Source organism: Carlito syrichta, unplaced genomic scaffold (assembly GCF_000164805.1).
Source record: "Carlito syrichta isolate Samal-C Ts95f unplaced genomic scaffold, Tarsius_syrichta-2.0.1 Scaffold288412, whole genome shotgun sequence".
NCBI classification, from domain to species: Eukaryota; Metazoa; Chordata; class Mammalia; order Primates; family Tarsiidae; genus Carlito; species Carlito syrichta.
Window position 1 is genome coordinate 82,907 of NW_007232508.1, and position 23,613 is coordinate 106,519.

Genomic DNA, 23,613 nt, shown 5'->3' on the forward strand with positions numbered 1-23,613 from the left:
ATGCCTGTTCCTGGCAGTGGGAGTATGTTGTCTTAGGGTGTCCTCTCATGACCTGTGGTCTGGTGCTTTGCACAGTCTTCTTCTTCCACACATTCTAGGAGGACTGATAACTGAATTTGATCTTTTAAAGTGGAGCTCGTTAATCAAGAATAGCCGAGGTAGTTTTGGAGGGGAAGAGAAGGAGGGTTTCTTCCCTAAAAAATGTAAGACTGCAGCCTTGAGGCCAAGGCGGATGGCTAGACCAGCGGAACCAGACTCAAAAATGCATTCATGCAATTATGGGAAACTGGGACATCCCCAGGCATGGTGTTACTAATCAATCGGAAAAGAATGGATTTGTCCATAAATTGCGCTAGGAAAGTTGACTTGCCATGCAAAAAAAAGTAAAATTAGATTTCTGCAATATATCATCTTGAAAAAAAAGACCATGGTGGATTAAAGACCTAACTAACTATTAAAAACGCAACTTTGAAGCTTTTAGAATGAAATATAGAGAAATATCTTTATGGTCTTTGAATAGGAAGGAGCGCTCAAACAATTCACAAAAAACATGACCACAAAGGAAAAGATGAATAATATGATTGCATCAAAATGTTAAATTGAATGACAAATTAAAAAAAGCAAATGCCAGATGTAGAGAAGCAACAACAAGACCCTTGACAGAGCTTCAGGGTCTTAGGGGTGACATTTACAGAGATGCCCACTCTCTGTGGTGCCCGAGAGTGCCTCCTTCATTTGGGTCCCCAGGCACCTTCTCTGTCACATCCTAGTTCCAGCCTTGGGAAGGTTTGGTATCTAGGGTTGAGCTGCCTGATAGCGTGGCCATTAGCCCTAAGTGGCTACTGAGCTCTGGAAATTCGCCTCAAGTTGAATTGAGCCCAGTGCAACTGAGATGGGCTGGAAGTGTAAAATACTTACTACATTAGTCCCAAAAAACCTAGTAAAATAACTCATTAACTTTTCATATTGGTTACATATTGAAATGGTAGTCTTCGATATGTTGGGTTAAATAACATACATGATTAAGATTAATGTCTTTTTGCTTTCATGAATGTGGCCGCTAGAAAGCTCAAAATTAAGTTGGTGGCTCCCATTATGTTTTTATTGGACAGTTCTGGCCTCAAGGATAGAAAGAACTAAGACTGATCAATAAGGAAAAGACAAAGAAACCGATAGGAAATGGGCAAAGGATATAAATCAATCATTCATCAAAGAGGAAATTCAGACAGCCAGTGGACATACTGAAAGATGTCCAGTCTTACTAGAAACCTGGGGAATGGAAGTTAAAAACACAGAAACAATTTACACATATCATATTGGCAAAAATCAGATGCCAGAATGAAGAGTGAGTGTGACTTTCCTCCACTGATGGTGGGGTTTAAGTTGCTACAATCCCTTTGGAGAGCACTTTGGCTCATAATCTTCCCCTGGCCAGCCCTCTCTTAGCAGTGCTTCTCTCCCGGGGGCCATTTTGCTTCCCAGGGTACATTTGGCAATGTCTAGAGACATTTTTTTTTGAGTTGGAGTCTCACTCTGTCACCCAGGCTGGAGTGCAGTGGCATGCTGATGGTCATCGCAACCTCAACCTGCTGGACTCAGTTGATCCTTTCGCCTCAGCCTTCCAAATAGCTGGAACTACAGGGATGCACCACCATGCCTGGCTAATTTTTTAATTTATTGTAGAGATGAGGTCTCACCAAGTTGTCCAGGCTGATGTCAAACCTGTGGGCTCAGGCAATCCTCTCATGTGGGCCTCCCAAAATGCTGGGATTATAGGTGTGAGCAGTGCCTAGAGACGTTTTTTGTTGCCATACTTGGGAGACAGAAGATTCCACTAGCATCTAGTGGATGGAGACCAGGGATGCATCCAAACATCCTGCAGAGCATGGAACGGACCCCCAGAATAAAGAATGACCCACCCCAAATGTCAGTTGTACCCTGGTGGAGAAACTGACGCAGAAAAGGATCTCCAACTCAGATGCCTCAGGCGAGACCAGCCAGGGTTTTCACTTTTGAGCTCTGTATTTGCAGTCTCAGAACCCTTCCTGTCTATCAGTTTGGGGGAACGGATGAAGGTACGGAGACACCAGACTAGTCACGATATATTTGCCAGTTGTGTGAATAGATCTCATGTTCGGTGCTGAATGAATAAACCAGGCTTACATGTATACGGAAATAATATCTTGTGTAAATATTTGAAATACAAAATAATGCTGTATATTGAATGCATTGTTTTCGGATACATGCACGTGTAATAAAAGTTCAAAAGCAAAACCAGGGAGAGTGCACAGCAGCACCAAATAGTGGTGGCCTCTGGGCAGGCAGGGGTGGGAGGGAGGGAAAGGGGTGGAGGAAGAGGGTACCACAGAGAGTTTTCAGCTCCTTCTGCAATGCTGATTTATTTAAAACGTTTGAAGCACTCTGACAAAATATTGGCCTTTATTAATGTAACCAGTGAAGACGTAGGTGTTAGTTTTATTACTTACTTTCTTAGACTTTTCTCTATATCTGGAAATTTTTTCACAATAAACACTCACATACACGTACCCGAGAGCCCTTGGAAGCAGAGGTTGTCTGAGTAAAAGCCGTTCATTGGGGGTTGTCCCTAGTTCTGTTTGGTTTGTCTGCTTTTCCCAGCATGGATTCTTGGTGTTTGTGGTTTGGAATATTCTGTGGGATTTGCTACTGTGAGCTGGTTTTGGGGAGGTGGCATACTAAGGGGTCCATGGGTGACCTGCAGGGTTGGGGCCACACCTTGCAGTGAGTGACCTTGAGATCTCCCTCCTGGTCAGGTGGTCCCTTCCCCTTGCACCTGACACCCCTCCACACCAGACCTGGACATGCTGGACTTTTACCCTTCAAACTTCTTCTCTTTCTCCTCCCTCCTTCTCCACTGCCCTTCTTTCCTCCTCTTATCCCCCCTTCTTCCTTCTCCTTTTTTCTTTTGAGTTGATATCTCACTCTGTCACCAGGCTGGAGTGCAGTGTCACAATCATGACTCACCATAGACTTGACCTCCTGGGTTCAGCGAGCCTTCTGCCTCAGCCTCCTGAGTAGCTGGGACTACAGGCCTGCGCCACCATGCCCGGTTAATTTTTTAATTTTAATTTTTGTAGAGATGGGGGTCACCAGGCTGGTGGTGCACTCCTGGGCTCAATCCATCCTCCCGCTTCAAGCATCTCAAAGCACTAGGTTTATAGGCATGAACCACCATGCCCGGCCAGTCCTTTAAACTTCTAATAGAAGTTTCTAACACATCCCAGAAAGTAATTTGGCTCAAGGTACTAAAAGTCATACTTAGGGGGTATACTTAAAGGAAAATAGGTGTCACATCTTATAGATTGCATGCAAATCTGAATTCCCAGGGCGACCCTCCAGAGAGGCAGTTTGCAGAATGGGCTTTGCAGTTGAGTTTACTCAACAGCTATAAGATTTCATCAGGAAGGGCTTGCCCTCATGACAGCCATTGTGTAGTTCAATACAAAATTTAAGACCAGCAGTGGTGGGTGACATGCACGCTCTGGTGTCTTCTCTCTGAGCTACACGTGCTGAAGATTCTCTGCCTTATAAGAAGCTCCCTCCTTGTGCTCATTCTTCCATGTTAGGCCCATAAAAAGGATTCCTGTCTATGGAATTGGATTTGTAGCTGTAGTGTTCGCCATTGTTTAAAAAACAATATGTTTAGGTAATGAACTAGTGTTATGGGATCTTAGAATTTTTTTTTTTTGAGTTGGGGTCTCACTCTGTCACCCAAGCTGGAGTGCAGTGACACAATCATGGCTCACTGCAGCCTTGACCTCCTGGGCTCAGTCAATCCCCAGTGGGTGGTTGTGTGCCCCTCAGTTCCCCTTCTTTTCCTCCAACCCCCACTAGTACTGCCCAGTGCCAGTCATCCCCCCTGCTCACCCACCTCAGCCTCCTGAGTAGCTGGGACTACAGGCACCCACCATCACACCTGGCTAATTTTTTGACTTTTTGTAGAGATGAGGTCTTGCTCTATTACCCAGGTTGGTATTGGACTCAAGCAGTCCTCCTGCCTTGGCCTCCCAAAGGGTTGGGATTACAGGGGTGAGACTTCTATAAAATATCCCTTCCTTTGGAATCTCATTTGGAGAATAGCTTTACTAGATGGTGTCTTAGGCCATTTGGGCTGCTTTAACCAAATACAATAAATTGGGTGGCTTATAAACAATAGAAATTTATTTCTCAGAATTCTAGAGGCTGGGAGTCCAAGATCAAGGGCCTACTTTCTGGTTCATAGATGATGCCTTCTCACTGTGTCCTTGCATGGTGGAAAGGGCAAAGCAGCTCTCTGGGACCTCTTTTATAAGGGTACCAATGCCAGTTATGGGGGCCCTTATCACCTGTACACCTCCCAAAGGCCCCACCTCCTAATAACTATCACCCTGGAGGTTAGGATTTCCACATGTGAGTTTTGAGGGGACACAGCATTCATATCATTGCCGATGGCAACAATGTCTCCAGAAGACACTCAGAATGGGTAATTTGAGTCGGTCTTGGTGCTGTCTGTCTGTTTCTGCATCACCTGTGTGAACCTCACCTGGAAGTCCAGCACTCGTGGGGAGTTCAGCCCTCTTGTGTCATTGCATTTGCCATGACCAAAAGGTATGATGGGGGTGCCCAACCCCACCCCCTGCGCAATATTCTTTTCATAGACCCCTGATGGTGTTACTTCGTATTGCCTTAAAACACCCCGAGATTATTGAAGTTATGCCTAAAACACTTTCTCCAGCAGATTACACACATGCTAGCAATAATTCTTGACTGCCTTTTAGAAATACAATACATTGTCAGAGGACCAGAGTTCTTAAATCCTTTCATGAAGCCACACCACATAAATATTTCCCCTGACCTGTCAGTGGTATTATTATGATGGTTCTATAGGAATGAATTTCCAGGTAACTGAAATTTACTATCTTTTTTCTGAACTTTGAAAAAATGATACTACACATAATGGAATTTTGTCTCACATTCAAACATGGTTGTATTCGTTCGTTTTGTGTAGCTATAAAAAAATAAAATACCTGAAACTGGGTAATTTATAAAGAAAAGTTTATTGGGTTCACGGTTCTGCATGGTACTGGCATCTGCTCATCTTCTGGGGAGGCCTCAGGAGGTGTTTATTTGTGGCGGAAAGCGAGGGGAGCAGGCGTGTCACATGACCAGGGCAGAACAGAGGGAGAGAAGGGAGGTGCCAGGCTCTTGTATTTTATTTTTTATATTATATAGTTGGGGGGCGTCCGTGTGAGGGTTTGCTACATAAGTAAACTGCGTGCAGGTGAGGTTTAGCCTTCTAGCAAGCCCTTTCTCCCCGTGGCGTGGACCTGGTCCCCAGTGGGTGGTTGTGTGCCCCTCAGTTCCCCTCCTTTCCCCCAACCCCCACTAGTACTGCCCAGTGCCAGTCATTCCTGGCCAGGCTCTTTTAGCTTTTGGTTTTTTTATTTTAAAGCTGTGGGGTCCAATTCAGGGTGAGGTATACAAATGTTCATTATGCAGTACCCTCGTTGGTGAGGTGTGACCGCCCCCTCCGGAAGTTTCCCACTGCTGCCCTGGCCAGGCTCTTTTAAACAACCAGCTCTCGTGTGAATGAACAAAGCAAGCACTCACTCATGGTCAAGAGAGCAGCACCAAACCACTCATGAGGGGTCTGCCCCCATGGCCCAGACGCCTCCCACCAGGCCCCACCTCCAACATGGGAGGACCACACCTCATCATGAGGTTTGGAGGGAACAAAACCTCCGATCTGGGTCAGTGGCAAATGCCCCTTTCCTTCTGGATGCTCAGGACAGTGACTCGCTGTGTTACTGTACCACAGGTACCATGTGGCCCTGGGGTTCGTGTGTGCTCCTTGGCACCTAAGTCTCTTCCCCTAGCAACTTGTCAGCTCTTGTTTCTTCCACCCACGGTGCGCGGCGCCTAACGTGGCATCAACCCACCCCCTCCACACACAGTTCTTTTTTCAGTTGTTTACAATGGTTATTGCAAGACTATTTCCTATCGAGAACATTATTAATGTAAACATTGTGTTTGCTTATGTTTTCTCCCTTGTTAATTAAAATGATGTAAGCTCCTCATGAGTACAGCTTTGTTTTAAAGAATTCGAACTGTACAGAAACATAGAGGGTAAAAAGTGAAAGTAATTCTTCCAAAGTGTTTCTTTCCCACCCACGATGGATAAGTCAGGGGTCTCTAGAGGTGTGTGTGTGTGTGTGTGTGTGTGTGTGTGAAGTATGTCCATGTATACAGAGAAAGAGAGAGATTTGTTTTTAAGGAATTGATTCACATGATTGTGGGGGCTTGTGAGTTCAGAATCTGGAGACTCATGTGTGGTCACAGTCCTTCTTGTGTGTGTGTGTGTGTGTGTGTGTGTGTGTGTGTGTGTGTGTGTCTCACTCTGTTGCCCAGGCTGGAGTGCAGTGGCACACTCAGGGCCATCCCAGCGTCGACCTGCTGGGCTCTGGTGATCCTTCCACCTCAGCCTTCCAAGTAGCCAGAACTATAGGTACATGCTACCATGCCTGGCTAATTTTTGATTTATCGTAGAGACGCGGTCTTGACAAGTTGCCCAGGCTAGTCTCGATCCCACGGGCTCAGGTAGTCCACTCTCCTCGGCTTACAGGCTGGGATTACAGGCTGAGCCACTGAGCCCTGCCATAGTCCTTCTTATGAAGGTCGGGGGAGAGCCAGTCTTTTCCCTCTTAAGGTCTTCACCTGAGAGTGTATCGTCTACCCACATTATGAAGGGAAATCTGCTAATTTAAATGCCAGTCTCACCTAAAAAAATACCTTCACAGAAGCATCTAGAATAATGTTTGAACAAATACCTGGGTTCTGTTGTCACATGAAATTCATCACCACATGCTTCCTGTTCCCCTTTTGTTCTTAATATTTTGGTATGGTCCTCCTAGATGTTTTGTATGCAATTTCCAGGTTTTGTGTGTGTGTGTGTGTGTGTGTGTGTGTGTGTGTGTGTGTGTGTGTGTGTGTGTGTATGTTTGTGTGTGTTTTGAGAGCTTTAGCTCACTTATATGATAATCATCTTTCTTCCCTCCCTTTAATTTATTAACATAATAAGTAATGTTATTAGATTTTTAAAATATTGTATCATCCTTCCTGCAAGAAATGGGTTCTGGTTTGTTTGTTTTTGTATTTTGATATAGAAACTCTTACCCCTTTCAAGTAGAAACATCTCAACTTACTCTTTTCATTGTTCGAGTTTTTCTACTGTGTGTAGACTTTGGAAATAAGGATTGCAATTTGAGGGCTTGGAATTTCTAGCTGACCTCCTCATAGGGCTTTCACACCTAAGTGGCTTATTTATTTTTTCTTAATGATATTATTATTTTATTCTCATGAGTACTTTGCTTGAAATATGAAAAATACGTTGTTTGTTTGTGGCTTCCAGGAGCCCCTTGCAAGTGGGCTTCTGTTGATTGACCACGTGAAGCAATGCTTGCATTTGTGGTAAGTCTTTCTCGTGGTTTGTCCATGTCCAGGGGTTGCCAGAGATTATACCTGTCCTCCAACTTTCTTTTTGGGGACACCAGTACTATTCAGCTAAAATAGAGAATTTAGACTATTGTTAAAAACCAGTTTTAAACATGGAAATGTCAGTCTTTTGGAACAATCCCCAGAAGACGGGATAAAGGTAATGATTTTTAATAGTCATGCAAGTCTGTGTGGGAAGACGAGAGTCACTACTGCATCTGGTGCCATTTTATTTTGAGACCTCACCTTATCTTTTTTTTCTTTCTGGTAATTGTCATTTCTGACCAAGGATCATGCTAACATTCCCAAGGCTGCCGTCAGCAGAAGCCTGCTGCACCTTTTGGGAGGTCTCACGTAGGCGGCTCTAGGATTGTGAGAGGTGGGGAGGGGAGGGGGCTGTGTCTGAGGACAGACCCTACCAGCCAGGGTAGGAAGGAGAGGAGGTGAGGGTGGTCCTGGAAGAGACCTGATTCAGGAGCCCAGGGCTTCTGGAGCCCTGAGGGTGCGCCCCCTGAATCCACTGAGGGAAGTCTTCCTTTTAGCCCGAGTCCTCCAGTGAAGAGTGGATGTCAGGGCTGGCAAAGACAGATGCCACCTGGCACCTTCCTGAAGGGCAAGGTTGCAATTCATGTTAAAAGCTTTCAAAACACCTATTGCCTTTAATCCAAAGTACTACTTCTAAGAACGTCTCCTGGGAAAATAGGGAATGATATGCACAGAGTTTTAACTCTAGGGACTTTCATTGCAGGCTTTATTCATGAGAGAGAAAAATGAGAAGCAGATAATCTGAGTGTTCAATGGCAGGGATTTGTGGAATAATTGTAATTCTGCCATGGTAGAATAGGATACTCTATATTTACTAGCAATTTTGACACAGAGGTACTTCTATTGCGGATATATTCCTGACGGAAACATATAGCAAATAATTCTATTTTAGTTTAAAGAAAAATTGTGTGTGTGTATGTGATTGTGTGTGTATGTGATTATAAATGTAATCTCTACTTTTTTTTTCTTTGATTTTTGGGCATTTTTCCTGCAATAAATATGAGCTACTTGTATAATTATATTAAAAGGAAGATGTGACATTGTGTTGGGTATGATTTATCTATCTATCTCTCTATCTCTCTATCTCTCTATCTCTCTATCTATCTATCTATCTATCTATCTATCTATCTATCTGAGTTGGGGTCTCACTCTGTTACCCAGACTAGAGTGCAGTGGCACAATCATGGTTTACCACAGCCTCAACCTCCTGGGCTTCAGCATTCCTCCTGCCTCAGCCTCCTGAATAACTGGGACTCCAGGCCTTCGCGCCTTGCCTGGCTAATGTTTGACTTTTTGTAAAGATGAGGTTATGCTATGCTAGATTGCCCAGGCTGGTCTCGAACTCCTGGGCTCAAGCAATCTTCTCACTTTAGCCTCCCAAAGTGTTGGGATTACAGTCATGAGCCACCGTGCTCAGCCAATATACTTTATTTATAAGGAAATTGTGGCATATTAGAGAAATAGCTCTACCCAAAGAAGTTAAAAATGAGACTTGGATGCTCACCTGGTAGAATTACAAGTTGTTCTAGTCATTTATACACCAGCAAGTGGGCTGGGAGGATGGAGGTAGGAAGCTCTTTAGTTATCAGAGAAACTGAAAATCTCAGCTGCTTTTTTTTTTTGAGTTGGAGTCTCACTCTGTCGCCCAGACTGGAGTGCAGTGGCACACTCCCGGCCACCGCAGCCTATACTTGCTGGGCTCCGGCGATCCTTCTGCCTCAGCCTTTCAAGTAGCTGGAAAGTAGCTGGAACTACAGGCGCACGCTACCACACCTGGCTAATTTTTTGATTTATTGTAGAGATGAGGTCTTGCCAAATTGCCCAGGTGGATCTCAAACCCGCGGGCTCAGGCAATCCACTCACTTCAGCCTCCCAAAGCACAGGATTACAGGCTGAGCCACCGAACCCTCAGCCACTTTTAAGTAGAACCTGCCTGTGGCTCATGCCACGCCCTTTCAAAAGTAAATTATTGTGAACATTTTCCTCTGTAGATGAAATGACCTATTTCTTTTTCTTTTTTTTTTTGAGTTGGAATTTCACTCTTTGTTTCCCAGGCTGGAGTGCAGTAGCACACTCACAGCCACTGCAGCCTCAGACTACTGGGCTTAGGCGATCCTTCTGCCTCAGCCTTTCAAGTAGCTGGAACTACCGATGCACACCACCATGCCCAGCTAGTTTTTTGTGTGTGTGTGATTTATTGTAGAGACAAAGAATGTATAAACTTGAGTGTATTTTAGCCTTTAATATTATTATTTAGTTGGTTGTGCCATGGTGTGGTTGTTAGTGTTAAGAAATCAATGATATTCTCTAGAACTTTAAAAATGCAAATATTTGTGATTTAATATTTTTTGGGGGACAGGGAGGCAACCAGAAGACTTATTGAGACAAGCAGGCAGGGCTACCCATGCCTGCTCCCTGTTCCATGAAAAATTACATTTTTTTTGAGTCAGAGTCCCACTCTCTCTCCCATGCTAGAGTGCAGTGGCATGATCATGGCTCACTGAAGTCTCTACCTCCTGGACTCAGGCGATCCTTCTGCCTCAGCCTCCTAAGTAGTTGGGCCTACAGGCATACGCCACTGCACTAGGCTGTTTTTTTTTTGTAGGGACAAGGTCTTGGTATGGTGTCCAGGCTGGTTTCGAACCCCTGAGCTCAAGCAGTCCTCCCACCTTGACCTCCCAAAGTGTTGGGATTACAGGTGTGAGCCACTGAACCTGGTCAGAAATTACATTCTTTTTTTTTTTTTGAGTAGGATCTCACTCTGTCACTAGAATGGAGTGCAGTAGTACACTGCTCATGGCCACCGCAGCCTTGACCTGCAGGACTTTGCGATCCTTCTGCCTCAGCCTCCCTGTAGCTGGAACTACAGGTGTGAGCTACCATGCCCGGCTGATTTTTTGATTTATTGTAGAGATGAGGTCTTGCCAAGTTTCCCAGGCTGGTCTTGAACCCCTGTGCTCAGACAATCCTCCCCCCTTGGCCTCGCAAAGTGCTGGGATTATGGGCTTGAGCCACCGCGCCTGGCCAGAAATTACACTCATATTAAAAATCTGGTAAATGCAGAGCTGGACTGCTGTGGGCTTGCTCTAAATGTGGTCTTCTCTCTGCGAGGGTGGGTGGCTAGCAGTGCTGAGAGTCACTTGATGGTCACTCTTATCCTGGGTTGAATTTTAGCATCTCATTGTGCCCTCCTGTCTGCGGAGACTGTTTTCCTTTGTTCATGCATGGGGCATCTTCCTCAGCTTTGGCTGTTATAACAAAACACCATAGACTGGGTGGCTTGTGCATAATGGAAATCTATTTCTCACAGTTCTGGAGGCTGGAAGCCCGTGATCAGGGTGCCAGCAGGGTTGGGTTCTGGCTTGGGGCCTCTTCTGGGTTGCAGGCTGCTATCTTTCCACTGTGTCCTCACGTGGCAGAAAGAGGGTGAGAGAACTCTATGAGGTCCCTTTGATAAGGAAATAATTCCATTCATGAGGGCTCCAGCCGTAAGATCTAACCACTCACCAAAGCCCCACTGCCTAGTACCCTCCCTTTGGGGGTTGGGATTTCAACACTCGGAAAATATTTATATAGCACATATCCCAAGTGAGCGATCAGTCTGTTTGTCTGTCCAGCTTGTCCCCCTCTCCACCTCTCTACCCAGTGTCTCCACCTGGCCATCCCATGACAATCCCAAACACTGCATGCTGAGGTCCCCATGCTGTCTCTCCCCACAGCTGCACTGCCCACATCCTCTCGGTCTGATCTGACCACAGTTGCCCCCACTTCATAGCTGTGGCCGAATCTTTGGGGTCATCCTGGATTCTTTCTTTCTCCCAAACCTCACCTCCAGTCTAACAGCAAACTCACCTTCACTGATACCTGGAATTCCAACGCATCTTCCTGCCCGCTGCCTCCACCCTGATGTGATGCCGTCCTCGCCTGCCTGGTTCCACGGTGGCCTCTCAACGGGTCCCTCAGCTTCCACTAGAGTGTTCTAGAGCCCGCTTCCCGCTAGGGAGCCAGAGTTGATGCAGATGATTGACAGCGTCAGCTCGGAATGCTGCCCCCACCCCTTCGGTTCAGAGTCAACCCGGGATCCTGGCCTGGCCTCCGAGGTTCGGTTGACTCTTGGACTGATCCAGATTCCTCCTCCTTTCCTTGCTCATTCTGCTCTAGCTTGCCCGTTGCTGGGGCACTCCCTGGGTGGAATCGGCTGCCACCTGACTTAGGGTCTTTGCTCGAGCTGTTTCCTTTGCTGGAGGCGCTTCTCCATCTCCATATGCCCTCGGCCTGTTGTCTCACTGCCTTCACATCTGGGCCACCATCACCTCCCGAGCCTACCTGGCTGTGCTGTTCCACAGTGATCCCCACTCCAGCCGGCACTCACAGCTCCCTCTCCCACCTTGCTGTCTGGGCTCCATCGTGTATGAGGAGGACCTCCCAAAACCCGGAATTTATTTAAAAATTGTGTGTTTATTCTTACATATTTAAACTCCAGTCACCTTCAAAGTACTCTCCATTGGATGCAATACACCTATCGAGACACTTTTTCCACTGCTCAGTTTTGAACTTGTCAATTTTAAGACCTTTTAGTGCTTCTGCCAATTTGTGTTTAACATCTTCCAGACAGGCAAAACGTTTCCCTTTGAGGAGTTTTTCTTTTTTTTTATGGGGGGGGGGTCACCTGGGTGAGATTGGGTGAATAGGGAAGGTGGGGCACAGGGGTCATGGCGTTTTTGGTCAAAAACTGAACACTCAGCATGGGGTGGTCAGGCTGCTCGAGTAAATCACTCATCATGAAATGGGGAAACATGCTGAGAAAAATCTCCCCAAAAAAGTTCACTGAAGTCTAAGGCAGCCTCTCCCAATGATGCTATGATGCTAGCTGGTACACTGATGCCATGGGATCCTAGGACACTCACCTAGCATGGGAAACATGTACTACAAGGAACTCACCCTCCCAAGATAATTCCTGTTTTTTTTTTTTGGTCCTCCTTGTATGTGTGTTCTCACTTGGGAAGGCTCTGCTGTGTAACACACTGTCCTTTCTGTCTGTTCAAGCTCCATAGTGTGTGTGTCCTCCACGCCCAGGCCTCACTCTGGGTCACTACTCAATCAACATATGAGAACAGAGGAGTGGCTGGCTTGCTCTTAATGGTCGCTGAGAGGTAGAACTAGGGAGTCCTCATCGCTGCTTGTTCTGCCCCCTGGAGGGCAGTGGGCGCGCCTCTCAGGATCCCCAATGCTCACTGACCACACTCTGGCTCTGCCCCTCTGACCCACTTCCCCTCTTCATTTCTAGACCGGCCTTATTGTCGCCTGCTACCACGGCTTTGTGGATACCGTGGTGGCCTTAGCAGAGTGCCCCCACGTTGACGTCAACTGGCAGGACAGCGAGGGGAACACAGCCCTCATCACAGCTGCGCAGGCAGGTAAGAACTGGCTTTCCCTCCTCTCCCGGAGTCGGGCGGTGGGGACCCCTGACCATGAGCCTGGCTCCCAGGGTGATGCAGCCAGGTTGGAAAGGACGGAAGTCACGTGCTGCTGCTGAGAGGTGCCAGGGAACGGCTGGTGGTGTGAATGCCCGTCCACTTTGTGCACTCGGGACTGTGCAGAGTTGCCCACTTGTGCAGACTTCAGTAGGGGCAGATCCGGCTCAGACACCAGTCAAAGCCCTTGAACATGAAGCTGCACCAGGAACCCACCCACATCACCAGCTGTCCTGAAGCATGGCACCCCACTCCACACTCGAAGACTGGAGTGGGGGACATGGTGCTGCTGAACCCTCCAGTGGAAGAGACGCAGCTGTGTGTGTTCGTGATAGTCAATTACGAAAGTAGACACATGTAGAAGGTGACCTTGCCCTTGACTGGTAGATTTAAGGAAATGCTAGGAACTGTATCTGAGAGCTGTTAGAGTAACTGTATAACTAGTGTGACGAAGAGAGTGAGAGCATCTTGCAAACGCGCATCCGAGTGCGTGGCCTTAAGCCTGTCAGGATCATCTCGAGTGGCCTGTGCCCACGTCAACATGGCCAAGTGCACGTGGCTGTCCTCTGTAAGAGTGGCATTCAGACATTTGTGGAGACAAACATGAATGTGGTGCCTGTCTCTTCTTAACACACTTCATTTGTCTCTGTGATCTTGACCAGGTTTACAACTGACCCCTTTCAAGACACTTGGCCTTCAAGGATGATATCTGTGTCATCAGGCAGGCCCTGTGACCAGCAAAGAAGCTGCCTGGCAGAGTCGAAAGAGCAGGCGTTTGTGTGTTGAGATAGGCAGGAAACTTACACGGTTGTCAGGGGCTGTTGAGAATCCCACTCCAGGCTGGAAAGCTGGAGGAAAAGCCCTGCACAGCACTGTGTGTTGATTCTGGCAGGGGTGGGTCTGCTGCTGCCACCAGAGAGAGACCTCCTTGTCCCTTTTTGCTTCCCAAGTTCCTGTGTCCAAGTCAACCTGGGTGGATCTGACTGGGGAGACAAAGGAGGCTGGGAAAGCCAGTGTCTAGCGATGTCACTCCCTGGAGCAGGAGGTGGTCTGTGCGCCCTGCTTTTCAATTGAGACGCATGTGGGGGAGAGCTCCCCAGGTTTAGAAAGGGCTGGGGGACGTGCTAACCTGTGGTCAAGCCAGTGGGCCACAGAACAGGAAGCTTTGTCTGCATTGAGGGTTCCAAGCTTTGAAGGCGCAGGTCACAACTTCCTGAGTGGTAGGAGTTTGAAAGGCTCTTGTGGGACGTTTGGTGATCATGGGCTTGTCACTCAGTTCCTCCCATGGGCTGGGAGCTGAGTCAGGGACCAGGGTTGCAAACGTGAAGGCAGTTTTGTCCTTAAGTAATTCTGCAGCTCATGGGACTAAGTGTTAGACACAAAGCCCAGCTCTGTCTGTGGGAGCTCAGTGCTGGGGACAAGCTCACTCCATCTATCCTGGAAGTCCAGGATGGGGTGTCAGAAGAGGTGGACTTGCACTGAGCACGGAAGAAGTCCCAGACAGGTCATTTCAGCCAATGTATCACTAGACCAGGGGGCCAAGTGGGAGCCAGGCGGGTTTCAGGAATGGTGTGTCTCATGGGTGGCATGGGTTGATGTGACCGTAGGATGGTGTGTACCTGGGAGAGATGGGAGGAAGGTGGGGTCAGATCAGTAGGGATCTAGGCTCAGTGCAAGGGACTGCATTTCAGTGGCACGAGGCTGTGTGTGTGGTGAGAGGGTCCTGGAGACCCAGAGGAGGGTTCAGAGCGCAGAGAAGGGTCAGGAGCTGTGTGGCTGGAAGCACGGGTGGTGGTGGTGGTGGTGATGGGGCCACAAAGGAGGGGGTGGTCTGCGATGACTTTTGGGCTGCAGGACAGGGAATAACACCAACTGCAAGGGGCACAGAGTAAAAGAAAAGGGAGCGAGAGAAACATCCGCTCTGTTTTGGCCGTCATGACTTTGAAATACTGTGAAACCTCTAAGTAAAAGATGACTGTGTGGAAGGTGGAGAGGACAGAGCTCCAAGATCTGGTCCCAGCTGAAAACACAGATGGGTGTTAGCAGGAGTGACTGACCATGACAGCCAGGGACATGGACTAGGTCACAATGGTGTGAGAAGGTATGATAACAAGGGATTTCAGCCGGGTATGGTGGCTCACTCCTGTAATCCCAGCACTTCGGAAGGTAGAGGCGAGAGGGTTGCCTGAGTCCAGGGGTTTGAGACCAGCCTGGGCAACTTGGTGAGACCTTGGCTCTATGGTAATTCAAAAAGTTAGCCAGGCATGGTGGCGCGAGCCTGTGGTTCCAGCTACAGGCTGGAAGGCTGAGATGGAAAGATCACCTAAGCCCAGTAGGTGGAGGCTGCAGTGGCCGTGAGTGTGCCACTGCACTCCAGCCTGGGCAATAGAGTGGGAACCCTACTCCAACAAAAAAACAAAAACAAAAAAACCCCCATGGGATTCCCTTTCATATTGATTTGCAAGAACTCTGTGTGTTTTAAAGATATTAGCTGTGATTTCCTACCCCTGAGGCACTTTCTGAATTTTTACTGTTTGAAATGTTTTAATGTTGTAGTCATATATGATTGTTTCTGAATCAGATTGTACATTTTTGGCAAGGATATGGCATCAGCCATGATGTGTCCTCAGTGTGCCCCATCAGGAGCAGACGCTGCCAGTTTGTCCTGGTATCCATGATGCTAAATTTGATTAGTCAGTTACAGTGATATCCACCATATTTCTCCATTTTTCAGGTAGCTATTTCCCCTTTGCAATTAATAAGCAATCTGTAAGTGATACCTGGAGTTGGAGTGACTGTCCTGTTTCCCAGCCCATTTTTAGCTAGTGGTTTCCATCGGTGAGCCTTGCCCAAGTCACTTATTATTATATTAGGGGTTGCAAAATAGTAATTTTCTAACGCTTTTATGTCTACTATATTTATTATCTGTTTTTTTAAATAAAGAAGAGCTTCTCTTTAGCCCTGTTAGCCCTGTTTTTGAATATCATTACACACTTATTTTTAAAAATTCAGTGTGTTCTACATCAACAATGACATTATTCTTTACGGTGCTTAAGTATCCTAACCCTGGCTAGCGGGAAACCCTTAAGATGGCTTCAGTGGGCTTTTGAAATATTTCCATCAGTGTTTGAGGACTTTCTTGACTTACAGCATGTCAAAGAATTCTAGACTGTCTCTTGCCTTTCCTAGCCTTGTATCTGCAACCAGCCATTTCTTCAAGGCACAAGGGTTCTTTTTAGTGTGAAACAAAAATCTGGGCTCTAGAAGTGCTCATTGGCACTGGATATTACTGCTTCTAAGCCGTTCAGTGATCAGAGTTAGAAAAAACATACTCAAAAATAAAGACACCTTTAATTCAAATGCAATATAATTCCCCCTCCCTTCCATGTACTTATCTTTATTCTTTCTCAGTGAGAAGCCTGGTTCTCGATAATCTCCACATATTTGCTCATTTTTCTCTGTCCTACAACAAATATGCACCAAGTGGTAATGCTAAAGGATGATTTTCAAAAGCTTAAAACTGTGACTCTTAGGAAAATGCAAAGCAAATACTCATGAATTAGTGATGGACCAGTAAGATGTTAAGGCCAGTTCAAAGGAAATGTAAAGAACAGACTCTTAGAGGCAATCGTGGATGCTGAGAGGCATTAAGTAATGGATGCAAAACCAATTAATATTCTATAAGGCAATACAGTATGATGTTGGGGGTTATCTTTTTTATAAGGGGGTGCTGTGGACTGAATATTTATGTCTCCCCCTCCAAATTCATATGTTGAAGCCCTAACCCCCAATATGATGGCATCAGGAGTTGGGGTTTTTGGAAGTGATCAGGTTTAGACATAGTCCTAAGAGTAGGGCCTTTGTGAAGGGATTAGGGTCCTTCAAGAAGAGGAAGAGGCCAGCGCTTGCTCTCTCTGCATTGTGGGAGCACACAGTGAGAAGATGACCGTCTTCCACGAGCCAGGAAGAAGGTCCTCATCAGCAGCTGTGTCTGCTGGCTCCTTGATCTTGGACTTCCCAGCTTCCAGAACTGCAAGAAATAAATGTCTGCTTTAAGTCACCCAGTTTGTTTATTTTGTTATGGCAGCCTGAGCTGTAATGGGAGGTAAGTTATCTCTCTATCAGATGCAATACATTGCCTTGTTAGGGAGAATTCATTTTACAACTTCTACCCCTGTAGAGTTGTGGAATAGTCTAGTCAAAAGAAAGAAAGTTAAAGGTCCACATCCCTTCAGAACTGGGTGCTTCCAGAGAGTTCCCTGGACAGCATCCAGCACCAGTACCCCACTGGAATAATAGGAGACCCGTCTCCTCTTTATCCTGTTTTCCAGCCTTGGACAGGTTTTCTTTCTTTTTTTTTCCTTTTCTTCTTTTATTTTTCCTCCCTCCCTTCCTTCCTTCGACATGGCATTGCTCTGTCACTCACGCTGGAGTGCAGTGGTGTGACATAGCTCACTGCAGCCTTTAGCTCCTAGGCTCAAGTGTTCCTTCTTCCTCAGACTCCATCTAGCTAGGACTACATGTGTGTACCACCATACCTGGCTAATTTTTTTAATGTTTTAGAGATAGGATCTTGCTATGTCGTCCAGGCTGGCTTCAAACTCCTGGGCTCAAGTGATCCTCCCACTTCAGCCTCCCAACCTGCTGATGGTTTTTCTTGACAATGGAGTCAAAAATTACACTGCCACTGCTGCTATCAACATCACACTCTGTAAGTAAAGGACCAGATTTCTTTGTAGTTTTCGTTTTCTTCAAACTTATTCTACCCAACTGGTCTAAGAGTACCATGTTCAAAAATACAATTAACTTTTTTCAAACTTTGTTCAACCTCTCCAGAATCCAAATTGCTTCCCTTTTCACAAATACTTACCTATATTTTTCATTGATTCAGTGACCTATTGAATTTTTCCAAGAATATGGATTGTTAAAATTTGAAGAATTTTCTTTTTTCTTGCAATAAGTCTGTTTCAGGTGAAGACATTGCCCTGAGCCTCTCTTTTTAAACCTCATGGTCTTACACGGGTCCAGGGCTTTTTTTCAGCTTGCTTGTCTCACCTCAGGGAACATGTTTGCCCGGCACTGGTTTATTTTAAGTCACAGGTGACATCGTTCCTCTTGGAGACTGGAAGCCTGCCCCGGCACAGTGGGGTGGGCAGGGCTGCCTCCTAGACTCTGGGCCCAGCAGCCAGGGTGTAGTGGGGTGAATTCGGAGACAGGTGCAGGGCTCGCTGATGTCCCAACCCAGGCTGCATAGTTTCACTTCCAAGTTGCGTGTGGCAGGGCAGCATGTGACAACCAAGATCGAAACCCCTTCCTTTGCCTGGTGTCACCTCTGGGAGAAGGTGGCATTCTAGTGTTCATGTCCTGCTTGGGTTCATGTTCCCGGGCTGTTGAAAAATGACCCGAGTGGATCTCAATACCTCCCTGCAGCCCACCCCTCCACCATCTTGCCTTCTTGTCTGTGTGGTATTGCTGGAGTTTTGCCAAGGTCTACTTCAGCAAGTGTCATACACTAGCCTGACCTTCAACTTGGGCTAATCTCCACTATCTTAAGGAATGGAAATTCCTTAAGTTTCTGGCAAGTGGGCGGCATACCCTCATGATTTCTAGCTGCACTATTGGCTTGTCCCTCTCGCTTTGGTCACAGAGGGTGTCTTAGTCCATTCAGGCTGTTGTAATGAAAACCATAAACTAGGTGGTTTATGAGCATCTGAAGTGTATTTCTCACACTTCTGGAGGCTGGAAAGGCCAAGGTCAAGGTACTGGAAGATTCCATATCTTCAGGGAGGGCCTGATCTTCACAGACAGATGACTTCTTGCCATAATCTCATGAGGCAGAAGAAGAGAGGCACTCTCTGGGGCCTCTTTGATGAGGGCACCAATCCCATCCGTAGGGCTTCACCCTCATAACCTAATCACCTCCCACAGGCCCCAGCTCCGAATACCATTGTCTGGACTGTAGGATTTCAACCTGTGAATTTTGGGGAGACATAAACATCAGACCACAGCAGGTGGGAAGCTGGGATGGGAGACAAGAACCCTGTATTCTTGGCCTGCCTGTTCCCAGCTCCAGGGAGCTGGCTGGCCCTGGGAGGGCTGCCCTTCCAGATGTAGTTGGGTTCTGTGTTGGGTAGCAGGATGGGATGTGGGGTGTGGTTAGGCATCTGGGCTGTCCTGAGGAGTCATCACAGCTGAGTTGACCATAGGGATTGGTAGACCATGACTATTGGCTGCTTCTTCCACTTGACCTTGCTGATGTTCTGGAGGCTGATTTTAAAATATAATATACAGTGCTTGAGGGAAAAACCACATAAGTGATTAAAGTCAAGGGCAAAGGTCTCCTAGAACCTCACTCCCAGCTCTCTCCAGGTCTGCACTCTAGAGGTAACCATTGTTATCAATTTGATGCCTAGATGGCTTTTTTCTGTCTTTTTTTTTTTTTTTAGTTAGGGTCTCACTGTCATTAGGAATGATAATGACTCACTGCAGCCTTGACCACCTGGGCTAAGGCAATCCGTCTGCCTCAGCCTCCTGAGTAGCTGGGTCTACAGGTGTGCACCCCCATGCCCAGCTAGTTTTTTTGATTGTTTGTAGAGACGGGATCTTGCTATGTTGCCCAGGCTGACCTTGAACTCCAGGGCTCAAGCAGTCTTCCTACCTAGATTTCCTAAACTGCTGTGATTACTGGTATGCGCCACCAAGCCTGGTCTTTTTTTTTTTTTTTTTTTTTAGTCATTGTTATAATTTATTCTTTCTGGCTTATTGTATTTTAAAGATGTGAGGTGCAATTCAGGATTAGGTATGTAAGTGGTCATTGTACAGGTAAAGTTTGAGCCCCCCCTTTTGGTCCCCACTTTGCGTGGTTTGAGATCAAGTACCCTTAACTGATGTTGTGTCCACCCACCCCTCATCCCAGTAGTATCCTGCTACTGATTCTGCTTCTTTTTAAAGTCTTTGTTATTTTAAGGGCTTTCATTATCCTTCCCCTGTTTACTGATTTGCTCAAGCCCTATACCTGGCCATCCCCGTATGCCACAACCCTCTTGCCTGTACTTGGGCTCTGACCCTGGACACTCAGGCCAGGCCTCTGCCAGTTCTGCCTAGGAGGCTGCCTGGCCCTGCTGAAGATTTAGGACTGAATTGTTGAGGCTGCAGTGGGAAGGAGGAAGGGCAGGGACTTTACATCATTTTAGGTAAAGATTAAAAAGCGTTTCCTTGTTGACCTTAATGGGCTCAGCGTGAGGAAGAGATTTTCCCTGATTTGTTTCTGAACCTCTAGGTTTTGAACCTAGGCTTCTGAACCGTGGTATGGTTACCTTGAGCCTCCAGCATCAGCATCACCTGGGCTTGAAAACACGGATGTCAGCTGGGCTCGGTGGCTCAGCCTGTAATCCCGGGCTTTGGGAGGCCGAGGTGAGTGGATTGCCTGAGTCTGCAGGTTCGAGACCCGCTGGGCAACTTGGCGAGACCTCATCTCTACAATAAATCAGAAAGTTAGCTGGGCATGGTAGCGTGCGCCTGTAGTTCCAGCTCCTTGGAAGGCTGAGACGGAAGGATTGTCAGAGCCCAGCAGGTCGAGGCTGTGGTGGCTGGGAGCGTGCCACTGCACTCCAGTCTGGGCGACAGAGTGAACTTCAACTCAAAAAAAGGAAAAGAAAACACGGATGTCAGGCCCTGCCTGGAGGGTTTCTTTGAATAGATGAGGGGCTGGGGGATGGGGGCAGTGGAGGAAGCCAGAGATCCTGCAGATTTGCAAGTCCCCAGGTGGTGATCTCGGGACCCTATTGAGGACAGAAGCCTTTGAGGCTCTCGTCCCTGATGATGACCAGGGACCCTCCCGGTAGACATTAAAGACTAGCAGAGCCACGGACCCCAAGTGAGATGTTGTCAGAGGGACTCAAAGTCATCATGGAGTTAGCGTGGACATAAAGGAGAGTGACTGACGATCTGTGGGTGGCTTTCCTGTGCCATTTTACCAGAGAGAGGCTGTTCACGCTCATGTGGGTATATCCAATTCATAACGAGTTTTATCTATTTGATGAGTTTTTTCTTTTTTGAGAAAGCAAGATTGATTGAGAGGACAGAAAAGCTCCCACGGTGGGAGGGGACCCCAGGGGGTTGCCCGATGGTTTTTTAATGTAGAATTTTTTTGTAGAGACGAGGTCTTGCCATGTCACCCAAGCTGGTCTTGAATTCCTGGCCTCTAGCGATCCTATTGAGTTGGCCTCCCAAAGTGCTGGGATTACAGGTGGGAGCCGCCACAGGATGATTTCCTGATTCTAAAGGTTGTCTGGTAGTGTGTGCTCTCAGTGAAAAAAGGAGAGTACAGAGGTATTAGTAGGAAGGAGAAAGGAAGGAAGGAAGGATGGAGGAAGGGTGGAAGGAGAGAAGGGAAGGAAAGAAGAGAAAACTAAAGAGAAGCAAGGTGGGTGTTCTCATCCTCCAGCCTCCATACCAGCTCTCAGAAGGTTCCTTGACTCCACCCAGCGCTTTCCTACACCGTGTCCAAGCACTTTTTCTTTCCGTGACTGGGATAACCCTGTTGACTGTGATTTATTTTCCCACGGACTGTGCCTTGGGCTGTCTGGGATGTCGCCCATCCTGGCCCCCAGCCCTGCCTTCCTGAGGGTGGCTGTGACGCCTTCTGCTTCCAGCCTGGACTTCCAGTTGGGGGGCAGGATCGTGTGGGCTCCTGCAGTGGACGAGGCTCCTAGCCCAATCCTCAAATGTGAAGAAATCACTTAATACATATTTGCTTGAAAGGAGGTGATTGTATGGAATGGATGAACCAAGGTTTCACGGTCCCAGGTTTTTTTTTTTTTTTTTTTTTTTTGAGTTGGAGTCTCAGTCCATTGCCCAGGCTGAAGTGCAGTGGCTCACTCATGGACACCTTGTCGTCGACCTGCTGAGTTCCGATGATCCTTCTGTCTCAGCCTTCCAAGTAGCTGCTACCAAGCCCGGCTAATTTTTTTTGATGTATTGTAGAGACAAGGTCTCGCCAAGTTACCTGGGCAGGTCTCGAACCCGCAGGCTCAGGCAATCCACTCACCTCCACCTCCCAAAGTGCTGGGATTACAGGCTGAGCCACCGGGCCTGGCCCCCAGGTTTTTAACTAACCTATTCCAGATGAGGCTGCAGTGAAGTCCTTTGTGTCTGGGTTTGGTCCCTCCCTCCCTCCCTCCCTCTTGGAGTTGGGGTCTCACTCTGTTGCCTGGGTTAGAGTGCAGTGGCACGATCGGCTCACTGCACCCTCGGCCTCCTGGGCTCAAGGGAACCCCAGGGCTGCATTTCTGAGGAGTGTGTTAGGGTCCTGGCAGGAAGCAGGTTGAGCAGCAGGTGTGCTCAAGGGCTAAAGGAAGGGGCTGATGAGGGGCTGTCCCCTGAGGGTTGGGGCAGAGCTAAGGGTTCTGGGGAGGGGCCTTGACGCGGGCCACCCGGGCCAACAGGAGACTCAGTCCTGGGCCGGGATGGAGACAGGGCTAAATACCCACCCTTCCTTCCAACATGGGCCCCTGTTGGGCCAAAGCAGAAACTTCAGGGAGGAAACCCAGCAGGTACAGGTCACCACCTGGGCCAAAAGCAGGGCAAGGAAGAAAAAAGAAGGAATGCATGGGTTGGTTCTTAGAGCAGAATTGCCTCACTCAAGGGCATGCACATTGCATGCATACACAACTGCCATGTGGCATTAATTAATTAGTTCGAGTTGGAGTCTCTGTCGTCTAGGCTGGAGTACAGTGGCACGATCACAGCTCACTGAGGTCTCGACCTCCTGGGCTCAGGTGATCCTTCCTCAGCCTCCCAAGTAGCTGGGACTACAGGCACACGCCACCACGCCAGCTAATTTTTTGATTTGTTGTAGAGATGAGGTCTCGCTATGTTGCCCTGGCTGGTCTTGAATACCTGGATTCAAGCAGTCCTCCCGCCTCTACCTTCCATGTCCAAGCAGCTTTTAGAAAGAGCCAGCCCGATGCATACTTTCAACCCTGCCTGTCTAAGAGCCTCCTTGCCAGCCCTGGCTGAGATCAGGCTTTGCCAACTCAAAATGGGTGACCTTCATTTGAGCCCAGTGCCCGTTAGGGTGCTTTTGGCTTCCACTGTGAGGACGCTGTCTTTCTCTTACACAACCTGTCCGAAAGGTGACAGTTGCTCTGCTGGGTGATGTCAGGCCAGGTGGCATCAGGACCTGGCGCTGCTTCTCAGAAATCCTCTCGCCTCTTCCCTCGTGGTCCGGGGTGGTCCTGGCAGCGCCAAGTACCATGGCTTCACGTGGCAACATCAGGGCCTTCAGGGAAAAGGAGTGAATCCCTGCCCATGTCCCTTTTTGTGAGACAGGAAAACATTTCCAGAAGCTTCCAGCAGAGTTTCGTCGACATCTCACCAGCTAGGGTTGCATCACAAGCCCGTGCCAATGACACGAGACGTTGGCAATGACCGAGATAGACTTGTTAAGATCACAGTGTTGTTAAGTGAAATCTTCAAGCAGCCATATGTGTGTGTTATTTGCCATGGCAACAGGGTTGATTTTCTCAGAGTTGGGAGTTCTGGCGTTCTGTTCTGCAGGACCCAGCATGTGTGAGTGTAAATT

At 47.5% G+C, this 23,613-nt stretch overlaps 1 protein-coding gene across 1 annotated transcript in view; it reads left to right on the forward strand.

Annotated features, from left to right (window-relative positions):
• ANKRD33B (ankyrin repeat domain 33B) overlaps positions 1-23,613 on the forward strand; it is a 55,225-nt gene that overhangs the window by 6,414 nt on the left and 25,198 nt on the right. Inside the window, exon 3 of the mRNA XM_021710305.1 lies at positions 12,842-12,971. Within this exon, the coding sequence (XP_021565980.1) occupies positions 12,842-12,971 (130 nt within the window). The remainder of the gene's footprint in view (positions 1-12,841; positions 12,972-23,613) is intronic.